The sequence below is a fragment of the Macrotis lagotis genome, chromosome 3 (genome assembly GCF_037893015.1).
Source record: "Macrotis lagotis isolate mMagLag1 chromosome 3, bilby.v1.9.chrom.fasta, whole genome shotgun sequence".
NCBI lineage: Eukaryota > Metazoa > Chordata > Mammalia > Peramelemorphia > Peramelidae > Macrotis > Macrotis lagotis.
Window position 1 is genome coordinate 165,794,038 of NC_133660.1, and position 21,626 is coordinate 165,815,663.

At 33.3% G+C, this 21,626-nt stretch overlaps 1 protein-coding gene across 8 annotated transcripts in view; it reads right to left on the reverse strand.

Annotated features, from left to right (window-relative positions):
- Positions 1-21,626, reverse strand: part of DCUN1D4 (defective in cullin neddylation 1 domain containing 4) — a 103,802-nt gene that overhangs the window by 8,774 nt on the left and 73,402 nt on the right. For all 8 annotated transcript variants that reach the window (XM_074229467.1, XM_074229466.1, XM_074229472.1 and 5 more), the window contains 2 exons: positions 18,788-18,879; positions 11,236-11,344 (listed from right to left, as the gene is read on the reverse strand). In XM_074229467.1, coding sequence (XP_074085568.1) covers positions 11,236-11,344; positions 18,788-18,879 — 201 coding nt within the window. The remainder of the gene's footprint in view (positions 1-11,235; positions 11,345-18,787; positions 18,880-21,626) is intronic.

Sequence of the window (21,626 nt, forward strand, 5' to 3'; positions counted from 1 at the left end):
ATTTAAAATATAGACACATAATAGAAAAGTTACAGAACATAAAGTTCTTAACCTCATTTGTCCGAGTAAAACATTTTAAAAGTGGAATGAAAAGCTCCCTAAGAATTCACCAAATCATCTAACTTAAAGAACTTTGTTTTATACAAAATTAAAACTGTGAACTATCAACAAAATACAACAAATGGACACCTAGAACTCTTTTTTGATAGCAATTATTTTTAAAAGTGCACTATAAAATTTTAACTATCATTTCATTAGGAAGAATGAGTTTATATCACCCTATAAATGAAAACTAAAGAAGCTTGCAGATAGAATCAAATTTCTGCAAGACCATTAAGATTATATTCTAATGCTTTCTTTAGAAAAGCTCCAGCTGATTTCTGCAAGACTTCATTCTCTGTATAAAATACGTTTAAAGATGATCAATCTGAACTTTTTGCATACTAGGAGTCACTTCCTGAAAAAAAGGCACTGACAGAAAAACCAATTTTAGATTTTCAATCAATTTCAATGAGTTAACATGATTTAATAACTTGCCCTCAAGAGCAAAGGGGGGAAAATCCATAACAAAGGAACTGTCTTTGTGTCCAATTCCTTCATTTCAGAAGCCAAGAGAGATGTTCACAACTACTAAGTGATTGATCTGCCAAAGGTCATTCCACTGATTAAATGCAGAGCAAGGATTGGAACCCAGATCCTATCTGGCAAGGCTCATTCCATTTTGCTACCTTAAATTACTACAATGACTTGTATTTACTCAAGAGTATGTTATCAAACCTCATTTGAGAAAAGCAAGGAAAAAAGTTTTTCCCCACCTAAAAACTTCTGAAACCTACCAAAAAAAAAAAACACTTCACTAAATCAGAAATCAAAGATTAAATGCAAATTTAAATTGGGATGAAAGAATGGAATGGGATCAGTGAACACTTAACTCCTCTACCTCTCTCCCAACTCCCTCTGGTATTTCTTCTCCCCTACTTCTCCTATGTTAAGTTGTCAAGGTTCAAAAGTAATTAAGCTCCAAACTTGAAACCAGAAAAGGAACTTCCAAAAGTAAACACCTTTTGTTCAATTAACAAATAATTTCTGTTTTCATTAGAAACAAACACACACAGCAATCTCTCTCAAAGCAATCTCTGAAGCTGTTAAATTTCAAGAATCTTAGGTATTATTCTACAGCCCAAACAACTTGACTGTTGAGTGTTGAATAAATTCATGTTGTATAACAAATGAAAGTGAGAATCTAAAAAATAAAAATTACTAAAATTAACAGGTTCAGAGATCAAAAATCAAATGTTTATGCAATATTCCCTCCATTTACCTTCACCCTACCTGTTCAACTCCTGTCCAACTAAAGAGAAAAAAAAAGAAAATTAATTAAATATAACAGTGATTTAAGAATAGAGGTTCTCTTTTCTCAAATTAGAATACAATCAAAATGGAGCATGACAGAATACATGAAGTGGCACTCCACAGAGAGGGCCACCTTAGCTTGCTCATGTTTAAAAGAAAGCTACACAACTTTGAGGGTGACAAGGTTCCTTCTGATTCTAAATCAGCTATTTAGAATTTATAAATATAAATCTGGAAACACAGAGATGTATCGAAAACTTCTTGCCCTCAAAGAATTTACAAACATTGACAAATATTAACAATGTAAAGAGAAACTTGTTAAGTTTCTAATTGTGGTAAAAATCAAAAGCCAAATGTTAGGAAGGGGAAAACTTCTGATATAAAGAGCAGAGGAATACTCCACAGAGAAGCAAGTTGGACACTGGTGGGATAAGGTGAGAGAGCATTACAGATGAGTCCATGGCATGATCAGAGGACGGGTGGTAGGAAAGGGCAGGACCTGATCAAAGAATGGCATTGGGATTTAAAGGATGGAAGGACAGCCAATTGTGGAATATCTTGAATACTAGATCGAAGGTTTCTAACTTGACTCAGGGAAAATAGGATTTTGAAAGATTTTGGAGGGAAGGTGACATGATAAAACAATGTTATGGGAAGAGCAATATTCAAGTTATATGCAATAAAGTATAAAGGAAGAACAGAATGATACACAAAAAACTAAAGTAATAATTAGTAGCCTATTGAAATAGTTCAGAAGAAACATAAAATTGGGCTGAATTATTATAGTGGTAGTGGAATTGGGAACAGATATACTGAGAAGAATCCACAATTCATTCTGAGTTTATGTGGGAAAGCAAGGAAAAAGAGAAAAAAATGACTCATTTTAATCCTGGGTAACTGGCAGAATAATTATACCCTTCAAATAAATACATACATACATACATACCTACATACACAGCACACACAAAAATGTCAGAATGAATACAAGTTGCAGATGGAGGGAAAAATAGTGCTCTCATACCAAAAGAACCACAAAGTAAGACAAAACCAAAAATACTTCACACATTTTAAAGATGTTTACTGATAAAAGAAATAGAGAATTTGGGAAGAAAATATCCCAGAAGAAAATATTTAATTCTACTAAGCTATCTAGCCCCTGATTTCTTAAATGTAAAAAAATGCTAGCAAGGAAACTCATTCTACTAAAAACAAATCAGTCACTATTATGGATCATTTTCTTTTTTTTGGGGGGGGGGTTTGCACGACAATGGGAGTGAAGTAACTTGCCCAAGTTCACACAGCTAGGTAATTTAATAGTGTTTGAGGCTGGATTTGAACTCAGGTCCTCATTACTCCAGGATTAGTGCTTTATCCCAGGAGTCAATGTGAGTTTAAAGTGACTTGCTTAGGATCCCACTGTCAAGTATACATTAGAGACAGACCTTGAACAAGATCTGACTCCCATATTAAGGTCATATATAAGGTCAAAGTCAGTTCCTTCTCTGCTACACCAGGCTATACTTTCATTAATAAAATCAAACGTTTGAAGAAAAAATGCCCCCCCCAGTTATATGAACTCTAAATAAATGATAAACACAAACACACACATATATATATATAACCCCTCTAGAATTAAAGGCTCCTAGAAAGAATGTGATACACCTAATAATGACTTATTTGAAAGAGTATACTTATCCAAAGTCTTGGAAAACTATCTTTAAAAGTTTTAAGTGAGGCGCGGCTAGGTGGAGTAGTGGATAAAGCACCGGCCTTGGAGTCAGGAGTACCTGGGTTCAAATTCTGTCTCAGACACTTAATAATTACCTAGCTGTGTGGCCTTGGGCAAGCCACTTAACCCCATTTGCCTTGCAAAAACCTAAAAAAAAAGTTTTAAGTGAAAAGGAAGAGGAAAGGATAAAATTCTCATACTACAAATCCAGATATTTCAGGTAACAGTTACAATGTAGGAAAAATAGCAGTTCAGATACCCAGAAAGCAAAGACACAGTAATAAAACTTCAGATACCCCAAATGCAAAAATATGGACTATAAAGCAAGGTAAACTAGAAATCTTACTCAAGGCAGTTAATTTTATCTCATAAATTTTACTAAGATGTAGTGGGATAAGAGAACTATTAAGTAGAATCTAACTCTGGAGGAGCATTATCTCATTAAAAATAAACAAGATTAAATTTTAAAGGGGTATGTGTGGCGGGGGGGGTGTTTCATTGCATATTAAGATATGTTCATGTGAGAAAACAGATAAGGATAAGGAGGGCACTCTCTAATAGAGAAGTCGGAGGATATAAACAGAAATTTCTCAAAAGATTTAAAAACTAATTAGTCATATGAAAGAATGTTCTGTATCATTAATAAGAGAAATGCACATCAAAACAATCAAGTTTTTTACCTCACATTCTATAAATCAGCAAAGATAACAAAAGATCAGAAAAATCAAGGTTGGAGGGGTTGCAGAGACGGGTACACTAATGCACTGTTGATGGAGCTGTGAATTCACACAATCATTTCTAGAAAACAATTTCCATACCCTATGTCAGAGATTCAAAGTGAGACATATATCACTCAACCCATCCTGCTCCATCATGGTGTAAATAAGAAAAAAAGAAAAGTTCCATAGAATCCAAACTATTTATAGTAGAATTTTTTGTGGTAGCAAAGAACTGAAAACAGTAGATGTACTGTGACTGGGGAATGACTGAACATTGTGGAATTTTAATGCAATGATTATTGTGCTATTAGAAATGATGAATATGATCAGAGAAGCATTAAAGACTTACATAATCTAATGCAAAGTAAACAAAACCATGAAAACAAGAAACACAATGGTTATAACTATATAAAAGAACAGACACCACAAAACAATCAAAATTAAATGATGTAAAATGATAAAGAACAAACCTGACCTCAAAGACTGAAGGCACACTGGAAAGGAGAGAAGGGCTTTGACTGCCAAACAGCTCAAATTTGTTCCTGGAGGTTAGTGAGAACTAATGGAATTTAATGAATTGGATTGGGGGATGGGGAGTGGTGAATCAATGAACAGGTTATTGCAATGATGAAGATGCAAAGTGATGAGGGCTTGTACCAAAGATCACAAGCTTAGCAAAGAAGCATTATACAGTAGTGAGGGGATAGGTACTTCAATTTCCAAACACTGTCTGGAGCTTTCTTTCCGACAAAAGCAGAAAAAATCTAATAATTTGTTGACTTGCATTAATAAAAATTTAATACTTCAAAAGGTGAAGGAACTAATAAAGAGAAATTCTATTCTTTATGTGGTTCTTACCTACAAGGAATAATTGGATATTAAAAAGTACAAATGATGGGAGGCCTTGGAAAAATACTTTCTTCATTTCAGTATTTATGATAGTGAAATAGAGGAAAGACTAATCTGATATGAACCCTAGATAATACATTTATACTACTGCCTAAATGGTCAAAATATAAAAGCAATTGATCCTTAAAAGAAGAACTATAAATTATTAATAACAATATGAAAAATTTCTCCAAATCACTAATAAGAAGAAATGTAAATCAAACAACTCTTAGTGATGGTGCATCTCTCACCTAGTAAGCTGAACAAGCTGAAAATATTCAGTATTGGAAAAGCTACATGATAATATGCTCTAGGTGGAGAGGCCAACTGGTTCAACATTTCTAGAAATCTATTTGAAATTATTTAGTCAAAAATCTGACTAAAACCTTCGACCCAGAATAACCCCAAAGAGATCAAAGACAAAAAGGTCTTAACTGTACCCAAAATAATCATAGCAGGACAAACTGTGGTGAAAAAGAACTAGAATAAAGTAGGGGACCATCAAATGAAGAATGGTTAAACAAAGTATGGTACATAAATGTAATGGATTGATGAACAGGAACATAAATAAAAAACATATTTATGCTAAGCTAAATTAAATGAGTTCCAGAAAAGGGCAATCAAGGTAGTGAAACTTCAAGTACATTTCATACACAGAACAATCAAAGGAATTTTGTTTTTGTTTTTGCAAGGCAGTGGGTTTAAGTGATTTGCCCAAGGTCACACTGTTAGGTAATTATTAAATGTCTTAGACTGGATTTGAACTCAGGTCCTCCTGATTCCAGGGTCAGTACTCTATCCACTGTGCCACCTAGCTGCCCCAGTCAAAGGAATTAAAAATACTTAACAGAGATGAATTAACAAGAACATGATCACTGTCTTCAAATATCTGAAGAGAGATGACATTTATTCTGCTGTGCACCAGATAAAATGAATAGTAATGAGTCTAAGTTACAAAGAGGCAAAAATTAAAGTTTACTATAATGAAAAATAAGAGCTATCCCAAAGTGAAATTGGCTGCTTCAGAAGATCAGGGTCAGTCTTTACTTGAAATCTTTAAAAAAAGAACCTAAATGATACTACACTGGTAGAGATGGCCTTCAAATGACCTTCTAACTTTGAGATTCTATAAAAGGCTAACTATATACTAATTATAATTCCAATTTATTGTAATAGTTTATTTTTGTCTTCTCCAAGCTATGACTTAACTGATTTTAGTACAAAATCAAAACTTCGTGAGAACTATATACCATAAACTCTGAATATGTAATAACTGATATAACAAGTTAATCTGCAAATATACCTTTCATGCAGTCCTAAATTTCTTAGTTGGGGAAAAAAAGATTAATAAATTAGTAACAAAGAAAAAAAGTTAAAGTAATTATTTGCTCCATATTTTTAGCTTTAAAAGATCATTGTAGGGAAGCAGCTAGGTAGCACAATGTATAGAACACCAGCCCTGGAGTCAGGAGTTCAAATCTGGTTTCAGACACTTGATATTTACTAGCTGTGTGACCTTGGCCAAATCACTTAACCCCAGTGCACCACACACAGCAAAACAAAAAGAACATTGTGTGTGGACATATTTTGCCTGACTTATTATGTATAATCTATATAAAATTGCAGGACATCTCAAGATGGGAGGTAAGTGAAGGAAGGAAGAGAATTTGGAACTAAAAGTTTTTAAAGATGAATGTTGCAGAATCAGAGTAAGATGTTGAAGAAAGAACTGGGGCTCACCAAGATGTTGGAGAAAATCACCTGAACTTTCCTCAAAATCCCTCCAAACAATTTCAGTGAGTCAAAACAAATTCTGAAATGGGAAAACTAAGAGAAGAATAGGGGAAAATAATTTCCCAGCACAAGGCAAATTAGACAGACAGGAAAGTGTAGGTAGACAGAAAAAGTTTGTTGCAACCAAGTGAGAATGCAGCATGGTCAGACAGAGGCTGCAGCAAATCAGCAGTGGGTCTTGGGGACAATTGAATTAATGGCAGCAGTGATAGTTTCCAGATTTCTCAGTCCACACACTTCATTGCCCTCACTTGAATCTGAGTCTTAGTCCTGAGTGTAGGGTGAGGAAGAGTACTAGCATAACAGAGTTTGCTGCTAGAGAAGAGAAGGGGGCTGGTTACAGCTTCAGAGTGGAAAAGAGTGCTTTGTGGTCTCTCACAGACTAGAGCACAGGCCAGAAGAGTGGTAAACATACCTCTCTCTAGATCATACCACTTTGGAAGGCTAAAAACTTACAGAATTATCTCTGAAAACAGCTACACAAAAAACCTAGAGCTTGGGAAGCACTCTGGAAGTAAAGTCCCACTTTAGCATAGAGTTAAATTAATATGGTGACTGGGAAGATCAAAACTTATACTCAGAAGAAGATAACAAAGTCAAAGTGACTCCATCCAAAGCCTCAAAGAAACATAAATTAGTCTTAGGCCATGGAAAAGTTCAAAAAGGATTTTTAAAATCATTAAGAGGGAAGAAGAAAAATTGGGAAGAAATATGAGAGTAAATCGTGAAAAAAGACAATAGTTTGGCAAAGGAGGTACAAAAAATGGAAGAAAATAACACCTTAAAACATAGAATAGATCAAAGGGTAAAAGATAAAAATTCAATGAAGAAAAGAATGCCTTATAAAGCAGAATTTGTCAAATGGAAAAAGGGGCACAAAAATTCAAGGAAGAGAACTTCCTAATAATAGTAGAATTGCAAATGGAAGCTAACAGCTCCATCAGACTTCATGAAATAATAAAACAAAATCAGAAGGATGAAAAAAACAGAAGGAAATGTCAAGAATATCTCATTGGAAAAACAATTGACATGAAAAATAGATCCAGGAGAAATAATTTAAGAATTATTGTTATACATGAAAAGCCAAAAAAAAATTTTTTTAAAAAGGGTCTAGAATCATCTTCCAAAAAATTTCCAAGGAAAATTGCCCTGATATTCCTAGAAGCAGAGGGTAAAATAGAGATTGAAAGAATCCACTGATCACCTCCTGAAAGATCCCAAAACGAAAACTCTCAGGTGTAAAATAGTCAATTTCATGAGCTCTCAGATCAAGGAGAAAATATTGCAAGCAGCTATAAAGAAACAAAATATCTTGGAGGCACAGTGAGGATAATACAAGATTCAGCAGTTTCTACATTAAAGTTTAGAAAGGCTTGAAAAATAATATTTTTCAAGGACAAAAGAGCTAGGGTTACACTCAAGAATTTCCCACTCAGCAAAATTGAATATAATCTTTCAGGGAGACAAATAGATATTCAATAAAAACAGGATTTTCAAAAATTCCTGATAAATAGACCAGAGTTGAACAAAAATTTGATTTTCAAATTTAAGACTCTAGAGAAGCTTCAAAAAGTAAACATGAGGGGCAGCTAGGTGGCGCAGCAGATAGAGCACCAGCCCTGGAGTCAGGAGTACTGAATTCAAATTTGACCTCAGACACTTAATAATTACCTAGCTGTGTGGGCAAGCCACTTAACCCCATTTGCCTTGCAAAAAAAAAAAAAAAACCTAAAAAAAGTAAACAAAGAGAAATCATAATGAATTCAGTAAGATTAATCTGTTTACATTCCTACTTTGGAAGATGATATTTGTTAACTCCTAAAACCTTTCTCATTTTTAGGGAAGTGGGAGGGAGGGAGAGAGAGAGAGAGAGAGGATTGTGTGTGTGCGTGTGTGTGTGTGGGGGGATGGGTATGTGTGATATTTATGCATTGGGAGAAGGGGAAAGGGAAGAGCTTGAGTGAGATAAATTATCTGAGAGTAGGATAAATTATGTGTTATAAAAGAAGTGCAAGAGAGCTTTTACAGTGAAGGGGAAGTATGGGATGGGAAGGAGCATGAACTTAATTCTCATCAGAATTGGTTAAATAACACACTACTCAGCTGGGTATAGAAATCTATAGAATAATAGAAGGAGAAAGGGATAAAAGAAGGATGGGAGCTAATAGAAGGGAGGGCAGATTGAGGGAAGCACCAGTGAGAAGCAAAACATTTTTGAGAATGGACAGGGTGAAAAGGAAGAGAGTGGGGGAAATAGGATGGAAGGAAATATATATAGCAATCATAACTTAGAAAAAAAATTTTATAGTAGGTTTCTCTAATTTCTTAATATATAGAGAACTGAGTTAAATTTACAGAAAGAGTCATTTCTCAACTGGAAATGTTCAAAGAATGTGAACAGTGTTCAGACAAAATAAATAAAGTTATCTATAGTCACATAAAAATATGCTCTCAATCACTATTGATTAGAGAAATAAAAATTAAAACAACTCTGAAGTACAGTCCACACTTAACAGATTGGATAATATGATAGAAAAAAATGACAAATGTTGGATGGAATGTGGGAGAACTGAGACACAAATGAGCTGTTGATGAAGTTGTATGGTGATTTAACCATTCTGTAGAGCAATTTCCAACAGGGCCCAAAGGGCTAAAAAAAAACATGCTTACCCTTTGAGCAAGCAATACCATTTGGCTTGAATTCCAAAGAAAATTTAAAAAAAGGAAAAGGACTTACATCTGCATAAATATTTATAGCAGATCTTTTAGAAGTGGTAAAAAAAAAATTGGAAAGTGAAGGGATGTCCCTCAACTGAGGAATGGCTGAACAAGCTATTGTATATGATTGTGATGGAGTACCATTGGGATATAAGAAACGATGAGCAGGATGCTCCCAGAAAAAGACTTTTGTGAACTGATTCAAAGGGAAATGAGTGGATCCAAGAGAACATTGTATACAATAAGAGCAATATTATATCATGATCCATTGTGGATTACTTATCTATTCTCAGCAATACAATGATCTAAGACAACTCTGAAGAAGTTATGATGAAAAAAAGCTATCTTTTTTACAGAGAAAGAATGAATGAAATTTGAATGCAGATGAAGTATATTTTTTCTTGGATTTTTTTGTTTGTGTTTTCCTTCATAATATGATTAAAACAAGTATGTTTTGTATGATTGCACATATATGACACATTAAATTGCTTGCCTTCTCAATGGGAATGCAGAGGGGAGGAGAAAGAACATTTGAAACTCAAAAAAAATTTTTTAAAAAGAATGTTTAAGAATGCCTTCTATAGGGGGTGAGGGGAGGGAAGCAAGAATGGGGGGAAAATTGTAAAACTCAAAATAAATAAAATCTTTCTTTAAAAGAAAAAAATACTAAGCACTGTACTAAGCACCATGGAACATTATAAAAGAGGCAGAAGTGAATGACTCTTCTCTCCAGGTGCTTACAATTTAATAATAGATATTTGATGACTTAAAAAAAAAAGAATGTTTAAATTGTTTTACATATAATGGGGGAAATATTAAAATTTTAAAAACATGTTAAATGTTTTTATTGACATTAAATGAGAAAAATAAAAATAACATTTAAAACAATCATTTGGAGAAACAAATCTATCACTCTAGAAAGTTCTAATCATTGAAATAACTATCTTTAAATATTTGATAAATATTTTTAACATGCAAGATCCTAAAATGTATTCTTAATCTCATTCATAATTTTAGAATTCACTTTCTCACAACAATTAATTAAAAACTGATATTATCAAACCAAGAATAACTTTCTTATGTGGCTCAGTTTAACTCAAAGTCTGATACAAGATTACACATTTTACATATTTTTTATTTTTACATATTTACATATTTTTACATATATTACATATTTTAATTTCATTTTTTTTAGGGTTTTTTTTTTGCAAGGCAATAGGGTTAAGTGGCTTGCCCAAGGTCACACAGCTAGGTAATTATTAAGTGTCTGAGGCCAAATTTGAACTCAGGTACTCCTGACTCCAGGGCCAGTGCTCTATCCACCCCAAGATTACATATTTTAAATAAATATTTAAACTCTTCAAAGATTCACCATTCTCTATGTATGAACGTGTTTTAATAGTGCAGACTGCAATTCCTTCTATGCCTTAAAAATTAGTTTCAAATCTCTCCAACCTCCTAAACCCAAGAAGCTTCTGTAAATTTAGCTAGGCTGGGCCTAGATGTAAACTGGATATAAGCTGCCATCTTTATGTAATGTCAACTGAGATTAAATTAATTTGATATTCCAATGATTTTCACAAGATGACCTAACCTTAACATCTAAGTCAAAACTACATTAGAAAAGATTAAACTGGAATATTAGACTAAATTTACAGGTATTTTTGTTGTTTTACACAATATAAAACACTTCATTATTACCGAAAAAATACTCATTCTGCTGAATAGTTAGTTACTACAGTCAGTCCTGGAGGAGACACAAATATAGTTAAGACCATACCTACTCTCAATGAACACAAACCTTAGAAAATAGATGCCTTTCAATTTTTAAGCTATTTTTAAAATCAAACCAAACATACTGTTAGGTTCCTAAAATGGAATTTATGCTATCATATCTAATTTTTACACAAGGGGTTAGTTTTAAAAGAAAAGGGAAATATTAACTAGCATCATGGGAGCAATTTAAATTTGCTTCATTGCTATGGCATATTAAAAATAAAATCTCCAGGAAACATTCAAAATAAAAATACTCACCCGGGCAAAGTCAAATGCATATCTGTAAATAAGTTTGAAATTTGCAGGTTCATTTAATAATGATCTCATGTAATCCAAAGAACTTCTTAATTTCTCTGTTGAATCACATCTAAAGAATAGAGAGAAAATGACAGAGCCACATAAATATCTGCATGTAAAATGCAAGTTTTATGATGTGCCACTAAAAAAACCCTTTGTAGTAACATATATACTACAAGCAAAAGGAAAACCCTAAAGGATAAAGGTAAATAGATAACATATAATAGAAGTTCCTTTCAATCTTAGGATATTAAAAAATTGATTTTTAAAATTTCTTTTTAAAAATTTAAAACTATGGAATAAAAACATTTTATTTATAGTGTAATATCAATACACTAAACATTTTAGAAAATGATTAGAAAATGTCAAAAAAACAACTTTTAAAAACAAATAGCACAATTTTATTGGACACTAGGACAGAATATGAAGTTGGTACAATTCTGTTATATAAGCTGGTATGAATGAACCTCATATACAAAATGGCCCCTTTAATAACTTCTTTGAGTTTCAAATTTTCTATTTAAAGAATGAAATCTACGTGTTCTACTATCCTCAAAATTCTATTTGCATTGTTTACTAAGCCACGTAAAAAAGCAAACAAAGTATTTTCCAACTGGGGGGTAGGAGAATAATACAAGTTCTTAGGGTTGTTTTTGGTGTTTTTTTAATTAGATACTATATACTTGGAGAAATATTATTTGCTTAGTTTTTGAAAAATAAATTTACTTCAAAAATTAAGTGCTAGATGACTGGTATATTATAAAGAGCTCTGAGCCTGGAGTCAAGCAGGTCTGAGTTCAAATCAAGCCACAGACACTAGCAGTGTGAATCTGATTAAATCACTTAATCCTGTTTGTCTCAGTTTCCTCATCAGTAAAATACGTTGGAGAAGGAAATGGCAAACTACTTCATTATCTTTGCCAAGAAAACCCCAAATGGGGTCATGAAGAGTCGGACATGACTAGAAAGTGCCTAAATAACAAGATGGCTTATGGCCCAGAGTAATACAAGTAATATAACTTGCTACTTTATTATTTAAAATTTTCCAATATCATCTTAATGAAATGTTATTACACTAATTCTGATTATTGTTATGTATGCAGTCCAAAAGAAGTAATTTGGCTTAGCATTATAAACTATTCCAGGATGATTTATACTGGGTGCTTAATTATTCCATTGATTGACCTTAAAAGTTAACTACTCTCAAATCATCCTGATAATTCCTGATTTGCAGTATAGTCTGAGATTTAGTGTTCTTAGAATCACTTTCCCTTTAAGATTCTTGCCCAAATTTATTTTTCTATATGAATTTCCCAATTATTTTGTAAATAATACTTTGATAATTCACTAGTATAGCATTATATGACTAAATTACTTTTAGCGGTTTTGTCATTTTTTATTAAGATCTACATAGCTCATCCAATTCTTAAATAATCCCTTTCCAATTATTTATGTCTTTATTTCTGTAGGGTTTTTTTAAAGTTTTTTTGCAAGGCAATGGGGTTAAGTGGCTTGTCCAAGGCCACACAGCTAGGTACTTATTAAGTGTCTGAGGCCGGATTTGAACTCAGATACTCCTGACTCCAGGGTCAGTGCTCTATAGATGCCCCAAACTATTTCTGTAGTTTTTAATATTTAGATATATATTATTAATTCTTGCATGTTTTTTAATACTTTAATACCAGCACCTTTATCGTTTAGATTTGATGTTAGAAAGAAATATTCATTTCTGAGTTATTCAACTAGGAAAAACACAGTAATAAAACAAAGCTATAGCAGCACTTACCCCTCTGGACAATTCCCCTAATTTCTATTTGGAAACACATCTTGTTATTAAATTATCAGGGTATGCCAACTCCTATGGTTTCAGATACCCATTACGTCTGAGAGAACCAGACTATAATGGTTGAGACTTTGTAAGCCTTATAATCAGAAAGTTGCAACAAGAAAGCTAGAGCAAAATAAAATAAAATAATTAATAAAAAATAAAAATAAAATAAAAAAAAGGCTAGAGCAATGAGACCCCATGAGAGAAGAAGAAATTGTGGCTGAAGTAAGTTGCATCAGGAAACATTGGTTCTGTCATAATGCATATATATTTTGGTAGATATCCTCCAAAATATTTTATATTTTATGTAGGTATTCTGAAAAGAAATCTTCTTTCTAGTTCTTCCTGCTGAATTTTATGGATAATAAATGTTAATTGATATCTTTATATGAATATTTTAAATCCTACAAATATGTCACATTTATTGTTTCAATTGATTACTGAATTGATTTTAGGGATTTCATAATAAATCTTATCATTTACAAATAGCTACAATTTTGTTATTTCTAGGATGGTAATATTATGCATCTTTGAATCAGAAACATTTTTAACTTTTTTCAATTACATATAATACTTATCCTTGAGTTTATTTTTGAATTATTTATTTTATTTTTCTAAGTATATGTAAAGATAATTTTCATTTTTGAAGTTTTCTCTCTCCCACTCTTCCCTCCTTCCACCCTTAGATAACAACTAATATGACATAAGTTATACATGTACAATTATGCTATAGATTTCTATATTGGTTACATTGTCAAAGAAGAATAGAACAAAAAAGGAAAACCATGAAAAGGGAAATGCAAAGAAAAATTTTAAAAAGTGAAAATAGTTCACTTTGATCTGCATTTAGATTCCATACTTTTTCCTCTGGATGTGAATGGTACTTTACATTGCAAGTCCTTTAGAACTGTGTTTGATCACTGTATGCTGAGAAAAGTTGAGTCCATCATAACTGATCAAGGTGTTATGCTGCTATTAAAAAGTGCTACTAAAAATTTTTCCTGGGGCCAGCTAGATGGCGCAGTGGATAAAGCACAAGCCCTGGAGTCAGGAGTACCTGGGTTCAAATCCGGTTCTCAGACACTTAATAATTACCTAGCTGTGTGGCCTTGGGCAAGCCACTCAATCCTATTTGCCTTGCAAAAAAAAAAAAATTTCCTGGTGGTGGAGTCAAGATGGTGGCTTGAAGGCAGGATTTCCCTGAAACTCATTCCCCACAAAACTCTAAAAGCCATCATATTAAGACACTAGCCAATATTTAGAGGGACAGAACACATAGAAAGACTGAGTAATAAAATTTCCCAGTCCAAGACAACTTAGAAGTTCCGTGGGAGGGTGTGTTTCAATGGGACCAGGGGTTGGAAGAAAGCCACAGCCACAGTGCAGCCCAGGGATCACCAAGAACAGCTTGAAGGGGTGGTGAGAGAACTCTGAGCACCAGCCTTAGAGCAGCCCTGCAGTGAGAACCTACAGCTGGAATTGGGGAAGCCAGTCTGCAGCCCACAGTCAGTAGGGGAGTAGGGGGGAGATTACAGAGATCTCTTTGCTCTCCCTGGGGCAGGACTCTGCTGTTTGCCCACACTCAGATCAGATTGCTGTTTTGACTTCCATACTAAGGTAGCTGAGCAAGGACCCTCCTTACAGCTCCAGGGCAGAGGGGAGGCCTGTGGTCATCTACATATAAAAGCACAACCAAGAGAGCATAAGACCTTGAAAGAATAAAGGTCCAAGTGGGGTGTCCCCAAAACCCCACAAAGCCTTGGAAGTTTGGTAAATTAGTCTTAGGCTGAGGAAATGAGTAAACAAAAGAAAAAGATGAATATGACCATAGAAATTACTTTGGTCCCATGGAAAATTCAGAAGATGACAAACTCAAAGCTTCTATATCCAAAGCCTCTAGGAGAAATAGAAAGTGGACTCATATTATGAATGAACTCAAAAAAGACTTTGAAAATCAATTAAGGGAGGTGGAGGAAAAATTGGGAGGAGAAATGAGAGTGATACAGAAAAATCATGAAAACCAAATCAGTAGTTTTGTTAAAGAAATACAAAAAATGCTGAAGAAAATAATGTTAAAAACTAGTTTAGGCCAAATGGAAAAAGAAAAATAAAAGACAAGTGAGGAGAAGCATGCCTTAAAAAACAGAATTGGCCAGGCAAAAATTAAAAGAAAATGTGAAATATCTCATTGGAAAAACAACCAACCTCAAAAACAGATCCAGGAGAAATAAATTAGAAATTATAGGGCTACCTGAAAGTCACCACCAGGAAAAGAGACTACATTTTGATTTTTAAGAAATAATACAGCAAATTTTCTCTGAGATCCTAGAAGCAAAGCATAAAATAGAAATTGAAGGAATTTACCAATCACCTCCTGAAAGAGATCCCCCCCCAAAACTTACAGGAATATTATAGCCAAATTCCAAAACTCCCAAGTCAAAGAGAAAATACTAAAAGCTGCCAGAAACAAACAATTCAACTATTGTGGCTCTATAGTCAGGATTACACAGGATCTGGCAGCATCTATGTTAAAGGCTCATAGGGATTGTAATATGATATTCTGGAAGGCAAAAGATGTTGGTTTACAACCAAGAATCAACTACCCAGCAAAACTGAACATCCTTTTTTCAGGGGAAAAGATGAACTTTCAATGAAACAGGTGACTTTCAAACTATCCTACTGAAACAACCAGAACTGAACAGAAAGTTTGATCTTCAAGTACAGGACTCAGGGGAAGCATAGAGGGGGTGAACAAGAAAGATTAATTATAAGGAACTTAATGATGTTGAACTGTTTGTATTCCTGCATGTGAAGACGATATTGATAACTCATAGGAACTTGCTCAATTATAAGAGATGTTGAAAGAAGCATATACAGACAGGTCACAGGAAGGAGTGGAATATAATGGTATAATATAGTAAAAAGATGGAGTCAATGGGTGATAAAGGAGAGCACTGGGAGGAAGAGAAAGGAGAGGAAGAAGAGGCTGAGATATTTCGCATAAGGATCAAGAAAAAGCTTTTTTCAATGGAGTGGAATGGGGGAAGGCGAGGGGGAATGAGTGAGCCTTCAGTCTTATCAGAAACGGCTCAGAGAAGAAATAACATACACACTTAATAGGGTATAGAAATCTATCTTAACCTAGAGAAAAATAAGAGGAAAGGGATGGGATGGGGGGGATGGGGGGGAAGGAAGGGGGGAATAGGTGATAAAAGAGAGGTAAGATTGTGGGAGAGGGTTACTCAGATACAACATACTTTTGGACAGGGACAGGATGAAAGCAGAGAGAATAAAATAAATGAAAAGCGGGGAGGAATAGAGTGGAGGAAAATAGCTTACAGTAGTAACTGTGGGAGAAATATTCAAGCAACTTCTCTGGTGGACCTATGATAAAGAAAGCAACTCACCCCAGAGACAGAGCCATTGGAATCTGAACATGGTACTAAAGTACATTTTTCCCCCACTCTGAGGTTTCTCATCTTCTTGGGGGATGGGGGGAGTTTGTTTACTCTTATAACAAGATTATTGTAATAATATAAAATTAAGAAATAATGAGGATTAGTAAAACAGATTTGATCTATAATATATGGAAGTAATTATATAAAGTAGCTTGATGTTTTATAAATTTGAAGATCCCAGATATTTGGGTAAGAACTACTATATGACAAAAACTACCAGGAAAACTGCAATGAGTTGAAAATCTCACATCACATACTAATGTGGATACATAATATAAAAATAAAGGAAAACAAGGGGAAGTTAGGTGGTGCAAAAAAAAAAAGTTATCCTGGTTCTGCGTATTTCACTCAACATCAGTTCGTGTCTTTTCAGGGTTTTCTGAAAACATTGTTTCTTACTCCATCCACCACACATACCTCAACTCATTCAGTCATTCCCCAATTGATGGGCATCGTCTCAGTTTCCATCTGCTATAAATATTTTTGTACTTGTGGATCTTTTCCCCTCCCCCCCCACCCTTTGATTTAAGTTAGGTTTTACTTAATGTAAAGTCTATTCATTCTTATATTTAGAGGGTATTAATTGAAATGGTTTTGGATTTTGTCAAAAGTCTTTTCAGCATCTAATCAGGAGGTTTTGATTACAGGATTATCATTCTAAATCTTCTTTATGCCACAGCACACATCTGGACGCAGAATGCAATTTTAAAAAAAATGATGATATAGCTTACTCGCTAATATTTTACTTAAAATTACGTAGAATTTACTTTAAAAATGATCATTTATGTCTATTAGGAGCACTGGTCTACTGATCCAATGATCTGTTTTGTCTTTCCCTTGTTTAGATTTAAGATCATATTTATATCATAGAAAGAGACTGGAAGGAAGATTTATTTTTCTATTGCAATTATAATTACATGTCCTAAGAATGCTTTTAACACTTCTGAATGCTTCCTATTCTTCTAAATCCATCCTAATCCTGGAGTTTGTTTGTTTTCCTTTTGAGAGGTCATTTATAGTTTGTTCAATTTCTTTTGATAATATTTTATTTTTTTAAAGTATTTATTTCCTCTAAGTTAAAAGTTCTGCGGCCAAAAAAAGGTTTCTGATAATTTCCTCTGTTTTGCTCTTTAACTGTTATGAATTTTACTTGAGAGCAGAGGCTATTTCATTTTTGCCTAAGGTCAATGCCCAGCCTAGTGCCATCTACATAGTATGTGCTTAATGAATTACTAACACTGGAGGATGTTAAATGTTTGATGAACAAAATTAAATGAATACCAGTAAAAAAATAAACCATTATTATGGCTTTCAAAATAGAAATCACATATATATATATATATATATATATATGCATATATATACACACACACATATGTGTACATATATATAAAATTCACAGTTAAAGTGAGAATTAGAAATCACTCTAAGTTATTAGGAATTAAATAATCAGTATACTTCTGAATCAGCAAGACTCAATACTATTCAAAATTAAGTTTTAATGAATTACATGTTTAGTATGCACCTAAGGGTGATAGATCAAAAGAAAAGAGCCATACTTTCTAGTACAGGAAAGAAACATAATCAATAGTCATATCACCACCTCTGGACAATTGGGTTTAACTACAGACATCATATTTTAGGAAGAATATAAATAAACTAGAATACATTCTAGAAGCCAAACAGGCTAGTAAGGGGACTAAAGACTGCCAAAGAAGCATAAGTTGAAGCAATAAATAATGTGTTGCCCAGAAAACAGTGGATCTAGAGGGGAGCAAGAAATACATAATAGATGCCTTAAGTCTTTTTATACCTTTGTCTCAGTGAGTAAAAGTAGGGAAAACACGTGAAAGTTTACAGTCAGATTTTGGCTCTATGAAAGGAAAAAATTCTTATTTAAATGGTTCAAAATTACAATAGGCTTGCGCTGAGAAGTAGTAGGTTCCCTTAATAGTGGGTTTTCAAAATAATACCATACAGTCACTTAATATAGAAGGGATTCATATTCAGATATTTTTTGGGGCCACCAAGATCCCTTACAACTTTGTGGTTTTGTGAAAATTCCTAATTGTTCATTGCACCTCAACTATTCAAGATTTGAAAAGTTAGATTATATATTACTTGAAATGCAACTTAGTAAACTCTCCAAAGAAGAAACAAATTTACCTACATGCAATTAATTAGGGAATTATTGTTCTTTAAAATAATAATAATAAAAAAGACTTACTGCAGAGATGTCATTCCTTTTAACCATTCCTGTAATGTAAAATAACCCATGTTCTGCGCATCCAATTTCCAAGCTAGGACAAGCATGACCACCTGTTTAAAAAAAAAAGAACAGAACACAATTGTAAGGTAATAAATCTTTGGAATTTAAGTTTTTAAAATATACCTTGCCAAATCCTTCCGTTTATGAGACCACTGAAAAATGCAGCACCTTTCAACAAAAAAAGTCATAATCTTCTGGCTAAGAGGGCTACCTGAATGAAGGCAGGCTGGCCCAGTTCTACACCTTTACTCCAGCAAAAACCTGAAATTCATTCTAGACTGAATAAAAACCAACATATTAAATGAAAAACCATATTAACTTTTTTCATCCTAGAATTACACAAAAAGTTAGTCTACAACCCAAAAGCAGTTTGAAAGGGAGCTACCCTGCAAAGAAGCTCCTAAGCTCCCAGTATAACCAAAGTTGTTCCAGAGACACTGCAGTCTAAAAAATTCTCTGACCACATACAATAAAGAAATACCCCCCCCACCAAGAAATCTAACAGTAATTGGAAAATACCTACAGTAGGGGACCTTGGAACTTTCAGTGAATGAATGTGACAGTTCCCAGTAGGAATGTAGCAATGACCAATAAGTATTATCAGCATGTCTTCAACCAGTACACTCTAAGGTTCCAAGGTCTGTGGATTCCTGCTGTGGAACTTCAAGTGACTGAAGATCCCTAAACTTTATAGATTCAGGAAGGCCTAACCCCAGAAGAAAGCTTATGCAAGAACCTAGGTGACTCAGGGTAAAACCAATCTGAAATAGCCATTTCCCTCCAAGGTAGAGCAAAGGGCAAAAGAAGGCCTTTGCACAAAGCAGCAATTAAAGAACTAAAGCTAAAGATACAAAACAAGGAGATACAGACAGTATAAAAAATTACTATACTTTAAAAGAATACCCAAAAGGGGGAAAACAATGCCCAATAACTTTCTACTCAAAAGAAAAATGAATTAATGTTCTACAAGGACTCTATATGAATACCTAAGAAGAAAGGAAGAAAGGGATTTAGGAAACTCAGTAAATGCTCTTGAAGAAAGAAATGGAAGGAGAATAAATAAGAGAAAGAGATGAACATTACCTAAGTAAAGGATTCACTAAAAACTAGAATAGGGCAAACAAAAATCAATGACTCCATGAGACAGCAAGAAATATTAGAACAAAATCAAATGATTGAAAAATAGAAAAAAATAAGATATTTAATATTTTAAAAAACTGACCTAGAAAACAGGCTAAAGAAAATTAAGTTAAGTAACACTGCACTCTGTGAAAATCATAATTTAAAAAAGCCTGATCAGTAATTTTTAAAAATATCATAAAATAAAACTGCCCAGTTAAAACTGAAAGAATTTTCTGAAAATAAGAGTACAAGAAAAAGACACAGGAATATCATAGCTAAAATCCAGAACTTTGACATCAAATAAAAGATACTATAGGCATCCAGAAAGAAGTTTTCAAATACCAAGAACACAGTTCAGACAAAATGTGGAAACTTTTACTAAAAAAATTTTTTTTTGAAATACAATATTTCAAAAGGCAAAAGATAATGAGGTTATAATCAAGAATAATTTATCCTGCAAAGATGAGTACAAACCAACAAGGAAATTAAAATGGTTTTTAATGAAAGACTTTCAAACTTTTTTGATAAAAAGACCAGAGTTAAAAATGCAAAAATGTAGAGAAACTTAGAAAGGTAAACTGATTTGAGTGATTGGAAGAACCAGTATAATGTAGTAATGCCAATAAAAAGAGGTGTCCGTTTGGTAATTTAATAGCTTCAAAGGGGTAAAAAAGAAAGACTGAAATCTTTGGGTTATATTGCTTCTCTTCTGAGGAAAGTAAAGGGAAATATACTAGGAATATAAAAGAAATTCACTAGTGTCCCAAGGAGTTAGAAGATTAGTATAAAAATATGGAGGAACAGAAAGATCAGGTATCATATGAACCTCATCTTTATCTCAACTAGATAAAGGAATATGTATGTAGAAATATATTCAATGCAACAAAGTAAACAGAGGGAGAATACCAGGGAGGAAATAATTTACGCAAAATAAACTTCCAATTCTTAAGAAGATACTGAAACAAAACAAACCCCAAAACCTAGGTTCTAAGAACATATCCAATTAGGGATTGGCTGGATAACTTTTGGTTTATTAATATAATAAAATATTATTGTAATATAAAAAATAAGATAATTACAAAGAATCTCATATGAATTGATGTAGGTTTAAATGAAGAGAATCAGAACAATTTTCAATAAGTATAATAAAAGTATAAAGAAAAACTGTGAAAGACTTAACAATAATCAATAAAATGTCTAATTATGTTTGCAGTAGACTATGAGGAGACAGGTTACCCCCTTCCTAAAGAAGTGATAAACTCAAGCTTAGATATAGTTCACTATGTGTGTGTGTGGATTCATTGTATGTGACTTCATCTATTTTTTACAAGGTTTTTTTTTTCAGCTTTTTAACTGGAAGTAAAGGGAGTGGAATTAGGTACATTGATGCTTAAAAAAAGGAAAGCTACTGAAAAAAAATTGATACATAGAAAAGTGAAGGAATTCAGAAAGGGCAAGTAAGAGTAGAATTCTGAAAGTAATACATGGAATTTTACATTACATATTCTTAAAAAGCAGCATAAAATGGAGATTCATAGTTTCATTCTACACACACACACACACACACACACACACACACACACACACACACACACACACGATATTTCAAAGTTCATTTGCAAGTTGTCTAGGTACTTGGTACATTTGCCTTGAAGACAAGTTAAAAAATAATAGC